The sequence below is a fragment of the Marmota flaviventris genome, chromosome 2 (genome assembly GCF_047511675.1).
Source record: "Marmota flaviventris isolate mMarFla1 chromosome 2, mMarFla1.hap1, whole genome shotgun sequence".
Classification (NCBI taxonomy): Eukaryota; Metazoa; Chordata; class Mammalia; order Rodentia; family Sciuridae; genus Marmota; species Marmota flaviventris.
In genome coordinates, this window is record NC_092499.1 from 80,497,893 (window position 1) to 80,520,413 (window position 22,521).

General features: G+C 34.8%; 1 protein-coding gene and 2 non-coding genes across 5 annotated transcripts in view; all 3 read right to left on the reverse strand.

The window, feature by feature from the left end:
- Ccnb1ip1 (cyclin B1 interacting protein 1) overlaps positions 1-20,330 on the reverse strand; it is a 29,185-nt gene extending 8,855 nt beyond the window's left edge. The window contains exons 1-4 of one of the 3 annotated variants that reach the window (XM_071607299.1): positions 20,306-20,330; positions 16,244-16,397; positions 13,427-13,504; positions 12,299-12,399 (exon numbers count right to left, since the gene is read on the reverse strand). In XM_071607299.1, coding sequence (XP_071463400.1) covers positions 12,299-12,321 — 23 coding nt within the window. In that variant the 5' untranslated portion in view covers positions 12,322-12,399; positions 13,427-13,504; positions 16,244-16,397; positions 20,306-20,330. Of the gene's footprint in view, positions 1-12,298; positions 12,400-13,426; positions 13,505-16,239; positions 16,398-20,200; positions 20,226-20,305 lie in introns of those variants that run through there. The other 2 variants (XM_027929576.2, XM_027929577.2) reach the window with 2 other exon arrangements.
- Positions 11,010-11,157, reverse strand: LOC114088320 (small nucleolar RNA SNORA79). Its single transcript, XR_003581977.1, has one exon. It is a non-coding gene; the product is annotated as a small nucleolar RNA SNORA79 (small nucleolar RNA).
- Positions 13,185-13,261, reverse strand: LOC114088321 (small nucleolar RNA SNORD126). The gene has a single exon (XR_003581978.1). It is a non-coding gene; the product is annotated as a small nucleolar RNA SNORD126 (small nucleolar RNA).
- Positions 20,331-22,521: the final 2,191 nt, after the last annotated feature.

The window sequence follows — 22,521 nt, forward strand, 5'->3', positions numbered from 1 at the left end:
ATGCAAACTCTAATGCTGTCTTTTGTAGCCACCTTTTCAGACTACATGACCCAATTATGAATTAATAACAGATATAGTACACCACACAATGGACACGAAACTCTGCAAACCCCTTTCTGACTTTCAAATCCATAATACTGAACCTCTCCTTCAAACAAAAACCTGTCCTAAGTAAGCAACTTTCTGCTAGGAATTTAATGTTACTGGCACAAATTGGAGTCAGAGAAAATTGGAGGTTCATGTGTAAACCATGTATTCCTTAATTTTTTTTTTTGCTAATTAAGCAGTTTGTGCTTTTTTAAGTTTTAACTGTACCGAATGCAGAATGATTAAAGTACAAAAATGGTATATGATTTCATTTGAAGTTCAAAAAGACAAAGCATTGAGATTTCAACCAGTGACTAACTTTGTGATCCTAAACAAGTTACCTTCATAATATAATCTCTTCCTGCATATGTATCCCAATTAATACATACTTTGTGTTAATTCATTTTAATAGTCACATACTACAAATATACCAATTTATATATTCTTCTAATGGACATTCGTTCCAGGTTACAATTAAAACCAGCACTACACTGAACCTTCTGAACATTTCTCCTTGAGTGCACATGCCAAAAATTTTTATAGAATATAATACCCAGGGACTAGGTTAACATATAAGCATCTTTGAATAAATCAGATGTTACCAAATCACTGTCCAAAGCAATAACATAGATTTCACTGCCACCAGCAAAATATATAAGAACCCACTGCTCCAGAATCAGCAACATACAGAATTGTCAGGATTCTTTCTTGTTTTGTTTTGTCTTTTCATGTTTGTCCATCTGATAACAGGGAAATAGTAATTAAATGTTGTTTGAATGAACAATTCTTTGATTACTTATGAGGTTGAACATATTTTCATATAAGTGACTACATAAAGATCCTCATCTGTAAATTTCATGTTCATATTCTTTGATAATTTTTTAAATATTTTTAATATCTTTATTTTATTTATTTTATGTGGTGCTAAGGATCAAACCAGTGCCTCACATGTGTAAGGCAAGCGCTCTGCCACTGAGCACAACCCCAGCCCAATATTTTTCTTGATTTATATGAAAACAGTTATGTGGCATGCAAACATGTTTGAATTTTAGTGTACATAAATTCATCAACTTTTCCTTTTATGTTTGTTGCTGAGAGCCACGGCTGAGTCTGTATGGCCCCTGGCATTTTGCCAACAGTATTGATTGACAGGCGCCTCTGCCTGTCTGCCTCTGCCGCAACTTTTGAGTTCTCGCACTATTTTGGAGTTCTCGTGGGGATTTCCGGGGATTCCCCGAGAGTTCCCATTGGTTGGGGAAGTGCAGGAGGAGGGATTTCCGGGAGAGATTTTTCCGGCTGGGGGTTCCTGGACAAGCCTCGTGGCGCCTTCGGGAGGATTCCCCGCGAGCTGTGTGAAGTGTTTTCCTGCAGTTTAAAAATAAAGTTTGTTCCTGCTTCAGTGGCTCGTGATTTGTGCCCAGCCAGACTGCGGCAGTTTGTCTTATTCTATACTTTCAGTAGTTGTCTTGTTTTTCATATGTAAACCTTTAATTCATCCTTCCTACCATAAGTATTCAATGTTTTCAATAGTTTTAAGGTTTTACTTTTCATATATACATCTTTAATACATACTTTCTAACATAGGAAGTCTGAATAACAGTAAGAGGTGTAAAAGGAAAAGTGGCCACAACATTCAAGAAAACAAACATTCCAACCTTTGATAGAAATGGTAGCTTAGTTAAATTTCAAGGTTATTTTTAACATGCAAGTCATACAATACACAACAAAATATTGGAAATGATGTATTTCATTTGCTTTTAGAATGAGATTTCATAGTTAATACTGACTACACAAAACAAAACCAACTCAGAATAATGCAGGAGATGTATTCTAGTGGTAGAACATGTTTAGCATGCAAAAGTTCTGGGTTCAATCCCCAGTGCATGTGTGCTCACACGCGCAAACTACTCATAATAAAATTATAGGTAAGAAAAAATTTGTGTGAGACTCTATTTACCAAAGCATCTAGAGATACTACTAAGAAGGAAAAAAACAATAGGTTTCAAGTGGTAGCTGTGTTCAACTTGATCAGAGAAGTAAATGATTATTTTGATACCTTTTTTATAGCCAAAACCTTAGAATTTCAACAGAAAAGTTTGAACACCTTGAAAACATGTTTCTTGGTGGGTTTTTGTTTGTTTGTTTTGTTTTTGGTGGGAGGAGTTGTTTTGTTTGGGTTTGGTTCTTTACTTGTTGGTTGGTTTTTGCTTTTGAGACAGGGTCTCACTATGTTGTTGAGGCTGGCCTTGAACTCCTGGGCTCAAATGATCCTCCTGCCTTGACCTCCCAAAGTAACTAGGATGTAGCACCACCACATCCAGCTTTTTCTTTTATTTCTCTCTTTAGTGATTTAAGTCAATTGTTTTCTGTTTTTATATAAACTAGTGAGTGCTCATGAGTCGTATATTATTCATGAAGTAATTTCAAGAACATTGATTTCTAAGCTCTGACAGCACAATTTGTGCTTACACATCATTTACATAATTTAATTGCCTGTTACTTTTCACATTTCAAAAATGTTATTTTGGAAATTAATTGATGTGAAAATAAACTTAGGATCCCCGATGGAAGCCAGAGGGACGCAGCATTCTGTGTTGTTCCGTGACCTGGGATTCAAGCAGTGACAATACTGCTTCTCTGCTAGCGATATTCCTGCTCCCGTGCAGGAATCATTGTACTGGTCCGGAGCTCCGGGACTCCTTGTCAGAGTAGGTCTCCAACTACTCGCCCACGCAGGACTACCAGGTACCGCAGCGAGATCATCCATAGCAGCAGCACCCCTGAAGAACTTTCGGCCACCCACCTGAGCAGAAATCATAGACGCCACTCCCATGCAGGACACTGGCAGCTTCACAAGAGTAGGAACTCCAGCTGTCGCCCCTGGGTGGACCCCCATCTACCAACATAAGGCTACCCAGTCGCCACCATCTTGGAATTCTGCAACAGCAGAGTGCACACCCGAGAACCTTACCCAAGCTCTGAACTCAGCCAACAGCCTCACACTGCAGCCACAGAGCCCGTGTCTGAACTCACATCAGCTGCCCCCACCCGATCACACACTCCATCGTTGAAAGCAGGCACCTCCATCTTGGGCCACCTTCATCAGTGGGGACAACTCCCAGTTTGGAACTCCAGCTGGCCAGGTACCCAATTTCTAACCGCCCCCCCCTCTCCCCAGCAGCCAAAAACCCCAGCACAGTGATACCCTGGTTACCTTTACCATCCTGAAATCAAAGACACCAGCTAACAACAGATGACCCTACCTATTAGAAGCAAAAAAGATACTGATCTCCAACCAAAACAATATCTGTTTCTTCCTTCAAGATTTTTTTTCCCTCTCCTTCTGTATTCTCCTGACCTCACATCACCAACATATGTGAAATCAAGTACTTTGCATGAGTCAGGATTTTGAGAACTGGGATGTCTGAATACTCCATTACAGTTGTATTATACATTTTTCTCTTTTTTCCCACCAATTTCTACTATTTTAACATTTTTTTTAAATTTTTCTTAATATATATGTGTGTTTGTTTTATGTACTCTACTATCTTCCCACTTATGTGTCTACCCAAAATTACTTCCTCTCCCTTCTCCTGCTACTAATCTTCTTCTTTAGATTTCTCTTTCACACTTCCTAAGATAATAACTCTGTATCCTCACCTCCTACCTCCTCAGCATATCATTCTACTCCTCACCCAAATTCTTTGTCCACCATCAGAAACTGTAAACTGTTTATAATGTAGATAATATAATGTAGATAATAGTTGAATTCACCATTTCTGTACATTGAGACCAAACTGTAAACATCTTAATAGCAAACATTTATTTTTAGGTATATATTATTTATATTGGGAACTGTTAACATTGTCCTTCACCTCAAAGGAGGTATTGGATCCCTACAGGAGCACTATAAGCCTATATGGTAAAAATGGTAATGCCTCGGATCCACAGTGCTAGAAGGGAAGACACACAAGCAATATGAAAAGACAAGTGAAGAAAGTACCTCCAAACAAATCAAGATACCACATTAGAATCCATGGCCAGCACAACACAAGAAATGAAGAGAACGAGTTCAGGATGTACATAATTAAAATGTCCTTCAAATTAAAGGATGATATAAGAGAGCAAATACAGGCAGCAAAAGATCATTTTGACAAAAAGCTACATAAACAAATACAGGAAGCAAAAGATTACTTCAATAGGGAGATAGAGGTTTTAAAAAAAAAAAATAGAAATCCTTGAAATGAAAGAAACAATAGACCAAATTAAAAGTTCAATTGAAAGCATCACCAAAAGATGAGACCACTTAGAAGACAGGACCTCAGACAATGAAGACAAAATATATAATCTTGAAAAGAATGTAGACCACGCAGTAAAAATGGTAAGAAACCATGAGTAGAACATTAAAGAAATATGGGATAGTATGAAAAGACCAAATTTAAGAGTTATTAGGATAGAGGAAGGCACAGAATTCCAAACAAAAAGAATGAGCAATCTATTCAATGAAATAATCAGAAAATTTTCCAAACATGAAGAATGAATTGGAAAACCAAATTCAAGAGGCTTACATGATGCCAAATGTACAAAATCACAACAGACCCACACCAAGGCACATTATAATGAAATGCCTAACATGCAGAATAAGGAGAGAATATTAAAAGCCACGAGAGAAAGGAATCAGATTACATATAGGGGAAAAGCAATTAGATTATGTGCAGATTTTTCAACCCAGCCCCAGAAAGCTAGAAGATCCTGGAACAACATATATCAAGCTCTGAAAGAAAATGGATGACAACCAAGAATCTTATATCCAGCAAAATTAAGCTTTAGATTTAATGATGAAATAAAAACCTTCCATAATAGACAAAAATTAAAAGAATTTACAACTAGAAAGCCTGCACTACAGAACATCCTTGGCAAAATATTCCATGAAGAGGAATTGAAAAACAACAATGAAAATCAGCAAAGGGAGGTATTACACTAAAGGAAAAACTAATCAAAGGAGAAGCCAAGTCAAGTTAAATACCAAAAATAAACAAAAATGACTGGGATTACAAATCATGTCTCCAATAATAACCTTGAATGTTAATGGCCTAAACTTACTAATCAAAAGACATAAACTGGCAGATTGGATAAAAAAAAAAAAAATACCCAATAATATGCTGTCTCCAAAAGACTCATAAGAAAAGACATCCACAGACTAAGGTAAAATGTTGGGAAAAATCACACCACTCACATGGACTGCAGAAGCAAGTAGGGGTTTCCATCCTCATATCAAATAAAGTAGACTTCAAGCCAAAATTAATTAAAAGGGATAAAGAAGGATATTTCATACTGCTTAAGGGAACTATTCATTAACAAGACATAACAATAATAAATTTATATGCCCCAAACAATAGAGCATCTACATTCACGAAACTCTTCTGAAGTTCAAGTGTCAAATAGACCACAACACAATAATTCTGGGAGATTTTAACACACCTCATTCACCACGGGATAGATCGTCCAAACAAAAGCTGAACAAAGAAATTTAGAACTCATTAATACTATCATAACTTAGCCTTAACTGACATATACAGAATATTTCATCCTTCAATGAACGAATTCACTTTCTTCTCAGCAGCACATGGATCCTTCTCTAAAATGGACCATATATTATTCCACAAAGCAACTCTTAGCAAATACAAAAAAGTATAGATACTACCCTTTATTCTATCAGATAATAATGTAATGAAATTAGAAATCATGTAAAATAAAAAAATAAAAGCTTCATCAACACCTGGAGACTAACTAATATGCTACTGAATGAACAATGGGTTGCAAAAGACATCACGGAGATTTAAAATTTCTTAGAGGTGAATAAGAACACAGATACAACATATCAAAATCTCTAGGACACTATGAAGGCCTTACTAAGAGGAAAGTTCATGCCATGGAGTTCATTCCTCAAAAGAAGAAAAAGTCAACAAATAAAAGCCCTAGAAAAAGAACAAATCAACACCAAAAGCAGTAGAATACAGGAAATAATTAAAATCAGAGCTGAAATCAATGAAACAAAAGAAACAGTTAAAAAAAATTGACAAAACAAGAAGTTGGTTCTTTGAAAAAATAAAATTGACAGACACTTAGCAATGCTAACGAAGAGAAAGAGAGAGAAAACTCATATTACTAACATATGTGATGACAAAGGAAATATCACAACAGACACTACAGAAATACAGAATATAATTAGAAATTATTTGAAAACTTATACTCCAATAAAATAGAAAATATCAAAGGCATTGACAAATTTCTGGAGTCATATGATTTGCCCAAATTGAATCAGGATGATATACACAATTTAAACAGGTCAATTTCAAGTAATGAAATAGAAGATACCATCAGAAGCCTACCAACCAAGAAAAGCCCAGGACCAGATGGATACACAGCTAAGTTCTATAAGACTTTTAAAGAAGAATTAATACCAATACTCTTCAATTTATTTCAGGAAACAGAAAAAGAGGGAACACTCCTAAACTCATTCTATGAGGCCAATATCACTCTGATTCCAAAACCAGGCAAAAACACGTCAAAGAAAGAAAACTTCAGACCAATGTCTCTAATGAACATAGATCAAAAGTTCTCAATAAAATTGCAAATCAAATACAAATCATATCAAAAGATAGTGCACCATGATCAAGTGGGGTTCATTCCAGGGATGCAAGGTTGGTTCAACATACGGAAATCAATAAATATAGTTCATCACATCAATAGACATAAAGATAAGAATCATATGATCATCTCAATAGATGCAGAAAAAGCATTCAACAAAATACAACACCCCTTCATGTTCAAAACACTAGAAAAACTAGGGATAACAGGAACATATCTCAACATCATAAAGGCTATCTATCTAAGCCCCAGGCCAACATCATTCTAAATGGAGAAAAATTGAAAGCATTCCCTCTAAAAACTGGAACAAGACAGGAATGTCCTCTTTCACCACTTCTATTTAACATAATTCTTGAAACACTGGACAGAGTAATTAGAGGAAAGAAATTAAAGTGATATGGACAGGTAAAGAAGAACTCAAATTACCTCTATTTGCTGATTCTATACCTAGAAGACCCAAAAAATTCCACCAGAAAACTTGTAGAACTAGTAAATGAATTCAGCAAAGTAGCAGGATATAAAATCAACACCCATAAATCAAAGGCATTTCTGTATATCAGTGACAATTCCTCTGAAAGGGAAATGAGGAAAACTACTCCATTTACAATACAATAGCCTCAAAAAAATATAATACTTGGGAATCAACCTAACAAAATAGGTGAAAGACCTCTACAATGAAAACTACAGAATGCTAAAGACAGAAATTAAAGAAGACCTTAGAAGATGGAAAGATCTACCTTGTTCTGGATAGGCAGAATTAATATTGTCAAAATGACTACACTACCAAAAGCATTATACAGATTTAATGCAATTCCAATCAAAATCCCAATGACATTCTTCATAGAAACAGAAAAAGCAGTCATGAAATTCATCTGGAAAAATAAGAGACCCAGAGTAGCTAAAGCAATCCTTAGCAAGACGAGTGAAGCAGGTGGAATCACTATATCAGACCTTAAACAAAACAATAGTAACAAAAACAGCCTGATATGGGCACCAAAATAGACTGGTAGACCAATGTACAGAATAGAGGACACAGCGACTAACCTACATAGTTACAGTTATCTTATATTAGACAAAGGTACCAAAAACATATATTGGAGAAAAGATAGCCTCTTCAACAAATGGTGCTGGGAAAACTGAAAATTCATATACAACAAATTTAAATTAAACCCCTATCTCTTACCATGCACAAAACTCAACTCAAAGTGGATCAAGGACCTAGGAATTAAACCTGAGACTCTGCATCTAACAGAAGAAAAAGTAGTCCCAAACCTCCATCACATCGGATTAGGCCCCAACTTCCTTAATAAGGCTCCTATAAGCACAAGAATTAAAATCAAGAATTAATAAATGGTATGGATTCAAACAAAAAAGCTTCTTCTCAGCAAAAGAAATAATCAGTGAGGTGAATAGAGAGCCTACAGATTAGGAGCAAATGTTTAACACTTGCACATCAGATAGAGCAGTAATCTCTGGGATACATAAAGAACTCAAAAATCTTAACACCAAAAAAAAAAAAATAACCCAATCAAAAAATGGGCCAAGGAACAGAACAGACACTTCTCAGAAGAGTATATACAATCAACAAATATATGAAAATGTTCATCATCTCTAGCAATTAGAAAAATGCAAATCAAAACTACTCTAAGATTCATTTCACTCTAGTCAGAATAGCAGCTATTAAGAACACAAGCAACAGTAAGAGCTGGCGAAGATGTGGGAGAAAAGGCACACTCATACATTGCTGGTAGGACTGCAAAATGGTACAGCCAATATGGAAAGCAGTTTGGAGACTCCTTGGAAAACTGGGAATGGAAGCACCTTTTGACCCAGCTATCCCACTCCTCGGTGTATCCTTAAAGGACTTAAAAACAGCATACTACAGGAACACAGCCACATCAATGTTTATAGCAGCATAATTCACAATAGCTAAACTGTGGGACCAAACTAGATGCTCTTCAGTAGATGAATGGATAAAGAAAATGTGGTATATATACACAATGGAATATTACTCAGCAATAAAAAGAGATTAAAATCATGGCATTTGCAGGTAAATGGATGGAGTTGGAGAATATAATGTTAAGTGAAGTTAGCCAATCCCAAAAAACCAAATGCCAAAAAGTTTTCTCTGATATAAGGAGGCTGAGTCATAGTGGGGTTGGGAGAGGGAGCAAGGGAGGATTAGAGGAACACTAGATATGATAAAGGGGTGGGAGGGGAAGGGAGAGAGCATTGGGGGGTAGAAAAGACAGTGGAATGAGATGGACATCATTACCCTAAGTACATGTATGAAAACACAAATACTGTCAATATACCTTGTATACAACCAGAGATATGAAAAAATGTGCTCTATATGGGTACTATGAACTATAATGCATACTACCATATATATATCAAATGAGAATGAAAATTTTTTTAAATGTTATTTTGCTGGACGCAGTAGCTCATGCCTATAATCCCAGTAACTTGGGAGGCTGAGGCAAAAGGATCACAAGTTCAAAGCCAATCTCAAAAACAGCAAGATCCTATTTCAAAATAAAAAGAGCTAGGGATGTACTCAGTGATAAAGCACCCCCAAGTTCAATACCCACAAAAAAAAAAAAAGATATTTTGGGGGCTGGGTATATACTCAGTGGTAGAAGACTTGCATAGCATATGCAAGACTATGGGTTCAATTCCCACCACCACGACAAAAATAAAGTATTTTTTACAATGAAGAATAATTTTTTTATCTGGTATAGATATTCTAAGTACCTATCTGCTTATATTATGAGTATTTATATACCATATATCTCTAACAGCCTCAAAGGTACTAATTTTCTTTCCTATATCTTTGAATCTCAAACTGTTAACATCATTTACTCTAAAACCCATGACACTTGTGTATTTGTTTTAATAGAAGAATCTTAATGTAAAGAACAGGTTTCTTTCATATTATAGTCAACAGAAGTTATTATAGTTGCATACCGTCTGTTGTTCTAGTATAAGCATGAGTACTAAGTCTGATTTCAAAAACACACTGTATTCACTAAGCATACCAGACTTCCACATTTAGATGTGTTATTTTTGTACCCCTTGCATATTAAATATATGCTCATAGATGTAACACAGCATAGAAGAGTATAATTTAGCCAAAACAACTGAGTTTATTTTCAATATTAAATATATGCAGAAATAATGACTTTTTAACCAACCCTTAATGGTATGTAAAATTTCAGTCAATGATAAATATCCAGTAAGGCTATATATAAAATACTTATAATAAGAGATTTCCTATTAAATACTGGGGCCTAACTTGTTGAGAGTGGCCTCAAACTTACAATCTTCGTTTCCCCAGTCTCCTAAATCACTGGGATTACAGGCATGTACCACCATGCCTACCATATATATTAAGAATTTTAAGTAGAATCATGGGTACTCAGTTTAATGTATTTATATATTCATTTTACATCAGTCTAAATCCCAGTTATTCCATGTAAATGCCTTGCTGAAATGCTACTAAAATGGTTGCCATTTCTAGGGATTAAAAAAAAAACCCAATGGAGACTTCAGTTCATTTCACTTCAAATATTTTTTGAGTATCTATTCTGAGCCAGATCCAGGGGATAAAGAAACTAACAATCTAGTAAATGATATAAGAATGATATAAGAAAATAAAATAACTCCTGTAATCCCAGCATCTTGGGAGGCTGAGGTAGGAAGATCACAAATCCAATGCCAGCCTTAGCAATTTAGCGAGGTCCTAAGCAACTCAGCAAGACTCTGTCTCTAAATAAAATACAAAAATAAAGGGCTATGGATGTGGCTCAGTGGTTAAGCGCCCCTGGGTTCAATTCCTGGTACAAAAAAAAAAAAAATGAAAAAAGAAAAGAATATTTTACTCTTTGCTGTGCTACTGCTTATGTTTTAGCAAGTTGATTCTAGAAAATTTTCTGGTGAGGAGTCAGCTTTCATCTTTAATTTTTAAGAATCATTTGCTTCATGCTATAAAGGTATTTTTTTAACTGCCTTGAAATGTGTGAACATCTACTTTAGAAAATCTAGTGAATCACTTAAAATTTAAACATGAATAACTTGAGTGTGTAATGATCCCATAACTCCCAGAATAAGTTGACTACAGCTCTTTCTTTCATAGCCTTAGATCAGAGCTATTCAAATACTATCACATCCAAAGAGTTTTCTATAAACCACATCCCTATATTCAAAATTACATCTCCTCTCTTTTTTTAATCAGGTACATTTTTAAAATCTAAAATCACCACCCACTTTGTAATTGTTTGACTCCGCAAAAATCAGAAGGCACTAATGGACAGCCAACCTATCCTCATAGTGCCCTGAGTGAAGATAAGCCAGCTTTGATATATGATGGACCAAAATCCCACTGCCAAAGGCTCCAGGCAGGGAGAGGAACAGCCATCAAAGTTTATCTCTAACCACATTATTTTAAGAAACATTAATAAAAAATAAAGACATCAAGAGACTCAGAAGTTATTACATCTAAATAAGAAGAAACCATTGAGAATTAACTGATTTAGCTAGACAAAATGATGAAAAAATTAGTGCCAAAACTAAAATCAACTAAAGAAAATATTATTGCAACAATTACATAAGGATATACACTATAGTACCATTTCCATACTATGCCCAATTTTAGAACTAAATTAGTCTTTGGGTACTAATGAGGGATAAGCCAATTGGCAGTAAGATACATAAGCAATTAAAGCAAAGAATCTCTGATAATCTATTATGCAAATATCAGAAATTGCCACGCAGCACAAAATATAAGATAAATATATACATGGACTTTGATGACAAAATTGCTAATATTCTTTCCAATGTTCTAAGCCCACACATTTATCTAATTTAATCTTCAGAGTAACCTTCCTTTGAGTCAGATACTATTATTATCATCTTATATAAAGAAATCAAGATACTGATAAGTTAGCAAATTTGCCAAGGTTGGTTAGGTGACAGAGCATTAATTAAACCTAATCTAACTCCAGAATGCATGTGTAGGGGCTGGGGTTGTTACTCAGTGGTAGAGTGTTGGCCTAGCCTATATGAGGCACTGGGTTTGATCCTCAGCACTACATAAAAATATAAATAAATAAAAATATCGTGTCCTCTACAACTAAAAAAAATTTTTAAAGAACCCATGTATAATTACTATGCTACATCTCAACATCTTTAATTGACTTTTTAAAAAAATAAAATGTATACAGCACCACAAAAAAATTTATTTTCTTTTTTTTTTTTTTTGGGGGGGGGGGGGGTACTAAGAACCCAGGGGTTCTAGTATCACAAAGCTACATTCTCAACCCTTTTTATTTTTACTTTGAAACATGGTCTTACTAAGCTGCTGAGACTGGCCTTGAACTTGCAATTCTCTGGCCTCAGCCTCTCAAGTCACTGGGATTATAAACATGTGTCACCATGCCCAGCTAAAAACATTATTTTCAAAAAATAAAATTCATAGGACTTTACCAGCTAGACATGAAGTTATAAGGCAGAATTTTTAAAAATTCACGTGTATGTCAAAGCTTCTCAACCTCAAGCTTACCACAAAAAAAATAGAATCATCATCTATTGTACATCCACGATTTACAGCACTGAAGAGATCCACAGTGGGAATGTAAGACTCATATCTGGTTCTGGTCTGTTCTGCAAAAGATAACCGAAAACTAAAAAGTCATTTCAAATGCTAACGTTAGTTTGAATTATTTATATTTCTTGTATTTTACCCTGACGTCTACTGCATCTTTACTGAAAATGCAGGCACAAGAAAGCAAGCCTATCCTGTCTATGTTGCTTAAAATAACCTTAAATTATATAATATGTAAACATAATAAAGTTAGAAAACAGGTTTACAAAAATAATAAAGTCACCATAGAACCCAATATTAGAAACAATAATCCCTTGTATTTGAGTGTATTTGTGTGTGTATGTGTGTGTGTGTGTGTATCTCCTTTCAGATATTTCTCAAGCAAACATATGCATATAAAATGTTTAAACAGAAATACATTGCTCAATATATTGTTTTTAACTTAATGTGCCATAAAAACCCTGGCATTTAAATAAACATAAACCTACATCATAATTTTAAAGTGAATGTGGAGTGTTACATTGTATAATTCACAAAATTGATTTCTCCAACTCTAGGATTCCCTGAACCTTATATATAGACTAATAAAATATTGATTAGTTTAAAACTCACAGTTTACATGATATAATTATACCCATTATCAGGGCTTTTTCTACAGTGTTTGAATTTTTAGAGTAAGGTTCCTGACCCTAATTCTATCTCAAAAAGATTATCACAAAAGACTGAAACAACAAAATATCAAATTCATAATTCAAAGATTTAAGAATTACCTGAGATCCTGGGCTAAATCCCAGTAATAATCCCAAGAAGCAAAATTCAATTCTAGGTGTTTGCCCCTAGCTTTAGTCTGCTCAGAGCATGTGTTTAATCAGAGTGATCAGCTGAAACACGGACTTAACATGCATTTCATCATGGCAAACTATTAAATAACTGGTGAAGGGCAAACCATCACTGGCTCCCCATCCCTTCTAGGAAACCCTCTTAAGGTTGGAACTTGGGCTCTTTCAACTACCATATTTCATCCACTAATTACACGAAGCCTCAAATCTTTCAAGGTAAAAATTCATATTTTTCTCTTACATTTACCTCTGCTATTAGATGAATCCAGCTTCTATCTAGGAATGAAGTTGACTTTTAGGATCTATCAATTACGTAGCATCAAGTCTGGAAAATAAAAAAATAAACAAAGGTTATGTGTACATAATGACTCAGACCAGCATATTCCACACCAAGTCACAAGAAAAATTAGAGTCATGTTCATTCTGTACTTGAATCTCCAGGAATATGAATTATTGATATTTAGAGAATATTAGCAAACCCCCAACATCCAATTCAAATTAAGACAGGATCTCTACACAAATTCAACTTAAACTTTGGCTAAAACTACACAGTGAGTTTTAAAACTGCACAACCAAACTCTGAAAGTCCATAAAAGTCAGCAGCCTCAGAATAACAGAGCAGGTATGCAAAAGGAAGGAGCCAAGAACTCATGAGATTAAGATAAATAAGGTAATATTTTTTAAGGCATAATTTAATTTCAGTGGAGCCAATGTTGACTATATTTAACCTTTACTCTTAGTAATCCTGTCACAATTAAAAAAAAAAAAAAAAACTTCCCTTAACAGAGGAGTGTATTCAACTAACATTTGGAACCCAAGACTGCCACAAGATGGCAATATAAGAAAGAGGCTTTAATTTCCTCTTCCATAGATTCTGAGTATAACGTGAACTTTGAGGTAAAAAAGACTGGAAGAACAGAGCTGTTCACTACTACAAGCAACCTTCCCCGATTCTTCACCTAATTAATAGCTAGAAAAATGTCTGTATTGTACATAATGATCATTTAAAACTCATTAGCTAGGGGTTGAGGATATAGCTCAGTGGTAGAATGCTTGCCTGGCATATATGAGACCCTAGGTTCTATCCCCAGCACTACAAAAGAAAAAGGAAAAACAAAACTCATTAGCTAAAAAAAAAAAAAAAAAAAGGAAAAAGAACACATATAACCACTCACAACATATGACCCCTTAATTAAAACTAAAAATTAAACTGCTCAGTCATACTAGTCACATTTTAATTGCTCAATTAATATAGATGGCCCTGGCAGACAATAAAAAATATAGAATATTTCAATCATCACAGAAAATTCTATCAAATATCAGTACCATTAAGGAGTAGCATGACTAAAATAAGGAAACTGTAGTCATCATTTTTTTTTTCTTTTTAGTTGTAGTTGAACACAATACCTCTATTTTATTTATTTATTATTATGTGGTGCTGAGGATCAAACCCAGGGCCTTGCACATGCTAGGTGAGCGCTCTACTGCTGGGCCACAACCCCAGCCCCAGAAACAGTACTCATCATTCTTAGAAATTCCTTAAAAATTCCTACTATCTTGACAGCACTATAGAAATTTTTTCATTCAAACTTCAAAATCCCATTGTTACAGAGAAAATTGAGCCTGAGAGAAATTACATAAATTTCCTAAATTCACCTAAGTAATAAGAGCTGGGATTTAAATCCAGTTCTGTCAAAACTTCACACTCTTCAATGTAATTCCTACATGAAATAAGAAACAGAGCTAAAGAGGATGGTTTGCTTTAGAATTTAGTGAGAGTGATAACTGGGGATACAGCTCAATAATAGAGAGCTGGCACTGAGACCCTGGGTTCATTCCTAGCACTTCAGCACTGCAAGAAAAAGAAAAGAAGGGCTGATTTCCTTTAGTTTACTGGGAGTGGTAGCACACTTCTGTAATCCCAAAACTCAGGAGGCTGAAGAGGATCACAAGTTTGAGGCTAGTCTCAGAAACTTAGGGAGACCCTGTCTCAAAATAAAAATGAAAAAGAACTGGGGATGTAGCTCAGTGGTAGAGCATCCCTGGGCTCAATCCCCCCATATCAAAAAAAAATTTAATGAGAATGACCTGCTGGTTCAGTGGCTTAGGAGGTTAGAATTAAAATGAGGTGGTTTTAAGTATCTCAGAAAGATATAATTGAAGGGTTATTTTACTTCTTCCTTATCCTGTACTTGAATAATTCTTAATAAGTATTTTATAAATTATAAAATATTTTATAAGTATTTTAAGTATTATATTTTATTTTATAAAATATTTTATAAGTATTATAAAATATTTTATATTTATTTTATAAATATAATATAAATATTTTATAAATATAAATATTTATTTTATAAAATATTTTATAAGTATTATAAGTATTTTATAAATACTCCATAAATAAACAATGACCCACTCATTTTGTTGATTGTGGGCAGTAAGTGCTTCAAAGTACTGCTTTCATGACCAAAAAAAGTATATTTTAAATGTATAAACAAGTGCTTAATAAAAGCTTGATACAAACTACAAACTGATAATATTAAATCCACAGATGATACTTTTTTTGTTTGTTTTACAAAGGGCAATGTATCTGCCAATAAATGGGCACATGTAAAAGCAGAACCACCAGCACTGTCTGTCCCCAAAACTGTGATTCTGGCCCAGGTCACCCTAAACCCAACTTCAGAGAGTGACCTAAAGCCACACGTAGACAGAGAAACCAGACCCATTAGCAGGGCAAGCACTCAGCAAAGGGAAGGGCATTACAAAAAAAAAGAAAAGAAACAAAACCAGACCTTGAGAGGAAAAACATTATAAAAGGGTAATGACCTTCAGTAAAACCAAAGTGTCACATATGCTTTACATAGATGCTCCATATTAAAATTGTATTACCACCCAATTTTGCTCATTTCCACTCCAATTCACTCAGTCCTCACTAAGAACCTAGCATTATGAGAATCAATAGTAACTCTAACCACCTTTGGTCTTTTTAAATAAAAGATACATGTATAGTGCAGAGATTGTAATTAAGGCAGCATATCTTGGTCAAAAGTCAAGTACCTGCCTCAATCAGCCTTTAACCCTTTCTATTAGGAATGTCCAAATCCAAGCTCGCTTGATTTTTAGGGAAAATATAGATATTACGAAGACTTTCAGGGGCCACTTCTGGGATGGCACACAAGGTACTAAAGACCTCTTCAGTAGATTTCATCTTCAACCTGAAATAAAAGGAAAACAGGAAATAAATTCTAACTGATCATATGGCAGTTTTCTTTGGAGATAGTTCCATAAGGCACTGCTATCAGAAAGACTCCAGGTTTTTTATTTCCTGCTCACTGCCAGCTGTTTTGGCTCCAGAATACATATTGTTTTAATCTCTAAGTGTAAGAAAAATCCACTCCAAGCATATATGAAATAAAATCAGTGAAGTCAGAAACAGCTCATCCCAAGTTTATCCCACTGTTTTACTCAGTCCCAGTCACAAGGCTGATAAAATAAATAAAATTAAAATATAGTGTCTGAGAACTTTGGTCAAGACAGCAGTAAAGAACAACTTAAAGTCAGGATGCAAGAGGCAATAAGACCTTCCCTACTCTATTAACTTGCTACTTCATCTATTTTATAATATTTTGCCCATCTTACAATTTACAAATCACTTTCCATAATTACCTCATTTTCCAAGTACACTGTGTCATCTCTATTGTAGAAATACACATGCTTTAGATTCTAAATAGCAGGGCTGGGGATGTAGCTAGGTGATAAAATGCCTGTCTAGTATATGAGAGGCCCTAGGTTGGATCCCCATTGGCAAAATAAATAAATAAATAAACAACAACAACAACAAAGAAAAAAAACACAAAGGAAATCAATGGCAGGAAAATTAGTGTTAAGATGGGGGGGCGGGGGATTTTATCCTTTCCTCAATTTTTGGTCAATAATTTTTATTGACAAAATTATATATACTCATGGTGTACAATATGTTTTGATATAAGTATACATAAGATATCTATCACTTCACTTATCATATGTGTGTATATGTGTTAAGAACACTTAATTTCCAAATTTACAAAATATATCCTTGACTGTAGTCACCAGGCTATCCTGTAGATCTCCATAATCTAGTCTTCCCCACTAACTAAAACTTTGTACTCTTTGATCATATCTTCCCAAATCCATCCCTCCCCACTCCCAGTAACTGGCAACCACCATTCTACTCTCCGATTCTACAAGTTTAGCTCTCTTAAGATTCCACAAATAAGGTAGATCATGCAGTACTGTCTTTCCATGCTTAGCTTATTTCACTTAGCAAAATGTTCGCCAGGGTCATCCATGTTATCACCAATCACAGAATTTCCTTCTGTTTTGAGACTGAGTAGTAAGTATTCCACTGTATTTACCACATTTTCTTTTGCCATTCGTCTGTTAATGGAAACTTAGGTTGATTTTATATCTTGGCCTTTGTTAATCAAGTTGCAATAAACATGTGAATAAAGACACCTCTACCACATACTGATATTATTTCCTGTGGATACACACCCAGAAGTGGCATTGGTAGATCATATAATTTTTCAAGAAACTTTCATCCAGTTTTCCATAATGGCTGCACTAATTTATGTTCCGATAACAAATTTTGAAGATAGATATGGATTTGAATCTTGGTTCTAACAGGTATTTGCTGTGACCTTGGGCAAGTTCTCTAAACCTCAACTATAACTGCTCCCTCTGTAAAATGAAAACAAATTCCACCTACCTCTTAGAACTTCTTTAAAGATTAAGTAAGGTAATAAATATACTTAACAGAGAAGCTGGGATGGAATTAAGTGTTTAATATGTTGTTTCTATTAATTTACTGAAGCACAACAAGCTAGTGACTAGAAATGCAGATAGTCTGTGTACAGACTTCACATTTTTCAAAATAACTCTGAAGCCAGAAAGGTCATTCATAGGACACTATTAACTCCAAGATACTGTCTTCTATGAAAAAAAAGGCACAAGCTTGCTTTCTTATTCCTCTCCTTCCCTACTCAATAATCGAGACCCCAAAGTATTCTATGTAAAGGTCCTTCTTAACAACAAAAAGAAGCTTCCATTAGGGAGAATCTTTTTTTTCCCAACTAGCAAAACCTCCTAGCTGAAAAAACTAGATGTCTCACAAGATACAGTAAGTTTTTTAAGATTTAAAATAAACAGCTTTAGAGAAATTTTCAAAGGTCTTATTTTGTAGGCTTACATTCTAAAAAACATTCAGCTCTTCCTAACCTAATGCTAAAATATGAGCTTAATCAACACCATAATTTCAGGGAGCTATCCAGGACACATTTTTCTCAGCAAACACTAAAAACATGCCCCTTCTGCCCTTGTGAATACAAGGAGCACATGGTTTTTCTAGGTCATGCCTGTCATTTCTTTCCAATATTAAATATGTGCTCAGAACAAGATAAACCATCCCCTACCCATGCCAAAGTAGACAGATATATTCATATAAAGACCATAAACATTATTTTGCCTCTGGCAGAAAATCCTTTACTGCTAGTCAAGATATTTAGGATGTTGATTGGATTCTAATCAACACTATGTATACAAATTAAATATACATAACAGGAAGCCTGCTAAATATCTAGAGTCCTTTTAAAGAAGAACTATATAGCAAAATCCAAAGTGTCACAGTGACAAATGACATATATACAAGCTAATTCATTTGGTGGGAATATCAAGATCATAAGCTTAAATGTCCACCAATAAAGGCTAAAAAAAAAAAAAATGGTATGTTTTAGGGAACAGACAGATGAGGAAGGTGGGAACATGAGGTTAAGAGAATAATTATGTGACAATTATAAAGGATGTGGATGCTCTTTATACATATACAGTTATTAAGTAGAAAAAGATACATGGTATATGTACAGGAGAAGGGAAAGATAAGTACACAAATTTACTTATATGTACATAATATATCTTAAGAAGAATACACAAGTAACTGTTAATACTGTTACTGAGGAAGGGAAATGAGTGGCTTAGGACAAAAATGAGAGACTTTCCATGGTACATATTTGATCCTATTGTTATACCTATTCAAAAACTAAAATTAACAACAAGGCTTGAGAATTATTAGGCTTATGGAAGGACTATAAACACCTATTGTTATATTCAATTAGCTAGTTTAGAATGTCTTTTTCTCATTTTCTACCTATAAGAATAACCAACACATACATTATATCCAAACTAATATATATATCAGAGAAAAATAGGAATATGGTGAAGTTACACTCAAGGTCACTAGACAAAACTTTTTACAAGAAAAAAGATATTCAAAATATTTATTGCAAATATATATTGTTTACTTCTAGAAGATGCTTAATATTTATTGTGCACCAACTAGGTCCTGGCTTTCACATATTTTTATTTGATCTTCCCAAGGTGAGCCCAGAGGGCTCCATGGCTCTTCCAAGGTCACTGGACCAGTAAACTGTGGCACTAGAATTTGAATATAGGTTTGCAGTAAACTGGGGTCCCTTTTTCAACATACCTTAAACTTTTGGGAGCACAGCACAGTATGTGTCCTAGGAGCTCACTAGGCTCACTAATATCATTTGCCTTAAGAGTTTGCTGCCTGGTCTCATCAAGAAAGCAGTAATGTTCTGAGCACAGATCAGGGTAAAGTCACTATCCACAGAAATGTCCATAGACCCAGTTAAGAGCATGGGCCCTACAGATAGTCACCAGAGAATTAAAATGTACTGAGCTGAACACCTCTCAAAAATCTCCCCTCACCCAGGGAACTATAAAACAAAACAGCATTGGGATAATAACGGTATCTTCCCTGCAAGCAAAATGAAGGTAGACATTTTCAAAGAATACATGCACTCTGCACATGAAAAAGAATCTATTGTTTCTGAGTCACCAGTCTTGAGGAAGGCAGGAAAGCCCAGTACTGCAGAGGCCCACGTGGAAACAAGCCAGGCAGAGCCTTTCACTGCCTTCCCCCAACCTCCCTATAGACGAAATGAATCGCCTTGCAACTCACCCACACTCTAGTGCTGGCTTGGAATAAAGGCCTGCCACCTGGTTATATGGCTCAAATAAAGAGAAATCCAAAACAACTAGAGAGCAAAATTCAGTGCATACTCACCAGCCCACCAAAACGGAGAGGGAGAGACAGGAAGTGGGCTTGTGAAGTGGCCTCCGAACCTGATTGGCTAATGAGTTCAAGGAGGATTCCCTCCTCCTTTACCTTAAAAGGTACTGACAAGATGCAACCCCTCCTTCACCCACTTGTCTCTATAGACCACTGATGCTTCCTGCACCTGTTTTTAAATTGAACTTCTTAAACCCTGTGCCCTTCTGGATTAATGTACTTAGCACAAGCAAAACAGGCTGTTTTGAGCTATTCATACATCTTCTTATTTAGATGGGCCCATTGCATTCTAACTATAATACATCCTAATTATAATACCCTTATAACTTCCTATCCTTTGCAATCTCATCATGGTTAATTTACACAAGATAACAGGTCCCAGTATAAACAGTCTTCATCAATCCAGTTAAAAGTTATTTGCAGGTTTACCTTTAAGCTAACAGCCTCAGTGCAAAAGATGGGTGGCTAATTGTTTAGGCTTTAAACTTAGCTGATTTTGATTCCAAGCTTTGGTCATTTACTTGCACACATCTAAGCTTCAGTTTCCCCAACTATAAAAAGAGAATGACATCTTCCTTCCAGGATCATTTTGAGGAATATGTTAAATAACTCATATAGTGTACCCAGTACAATGCTTGCTGCAAGGGACTCAACAATATTAGCTATTATTATTGTTATTACATAATTTCTCCTTAGATTTATCTCCCCAAGTAGACTATAAACAATCAGAGGGTGATGTGTGTATGCGATGAGTGTATGGGTTATAAATCCCTAAGGTCATAATTGATTAAGAGGTTGTTTTGACTGTTCACAGTCCCCTCCAGTTAAACTGTACGTCCTTCTTCTATTAGGACTGCCTCTTAAGCCATAATTAGAGGACTCACCGGCACAACTTTCATCATAATTCTTAACAAATACTACAGAATATATATAAATATGTGCGTATATTAGAAGTATGAAGATTATATTTTATGTTGAATTATAAAAGGAAAAGATGCAATTCTAACTCATAGTAATTCTTCCTTTTTAATAATTTCATCCTAACCAGCTAGAAATTACTATCCATTTCAATCCACTTCAGTTTGAAAGTCCCAAATATTCCAATATTCAGCATCAAATGCTAGTTTGTTGATTCATAATTTATTCATTTAATTGTAATTCAAAGAGTCAAAATTATTTCATTTATCAAATATTTGCTTTAAACTGGAAATGGTAATAAGCACTTCATATTAGTTACTTTATTTAATCTCCACATTAACACTTTTGTTACAACTATTTACAGAAAAGGTAACAAAGCTACAGAGTTTAAGGAAATTATCCATATCAGTTTGATTTCCTCAGCTGTAAAATGGAGAGAGCAACCTGCCCCACAGGCATAATTGTAAAAAATATATATGTAAAGCTCATATCATATTAAGGATTAAATATATTCTATTTTCATTATGAACATTAAATGAGATTATGAATGTTGAAGCTCAGGGTCTACTACACAAAGAAAATTCTACTAGCTATTCTCAATATTTATTACATTTTTTCATATTTTTAAATTATCGCCTTTTATATGTTCTCTACTTTATTTGGATCATAATTGTCAGGTGCTTTTGACCTGCTATGGAACCAAGTTAACCAACCCAATCCAGTATATATATTCAGTAACTAAATTTTTTCAGATTTATTTTCAAGTATTTGATATGCTTTGATGTTTCCATAAATGGTAGCTTTTTTGAAATTTTGTTTCTAGTTGCTTCAAGTTCTTTTATAAATATACAGTTTATTTTTACATGTTGTTTTTTATCAGCCTTGCTGAGCTTTCATATTAAGTTTCCTATTAAGCTTTCATATTGAAACTACCCTGTAGTCTCTTCTGGGTTTTTTTTAATAATCATAATAAGACCACATACAAATAATTAGAATTTTTTTTTCTTCCTGAACTTTAAATTCTCCCCAACACCACACACAATGGTAAGGGCCTCGCCCAAGCTAAGCAAGCACCCACCACTTAGCAACAAGACCTTTTCAAATTTTATTTTGAGGCAGAGTCTTACTAAATTGCCCAATCTGGCAGCAAATTTGGGCTCTTCCTGCCACAACCTCCTAAGTAGCTAGTATTATAGGTGTACACCACTGAACCAGAACAAAATTTACATCTTTTGATGAGCAAAAATTCTTTTTTTTAATTTATTTTTTAGTTGTAGTTGAACACAACTACA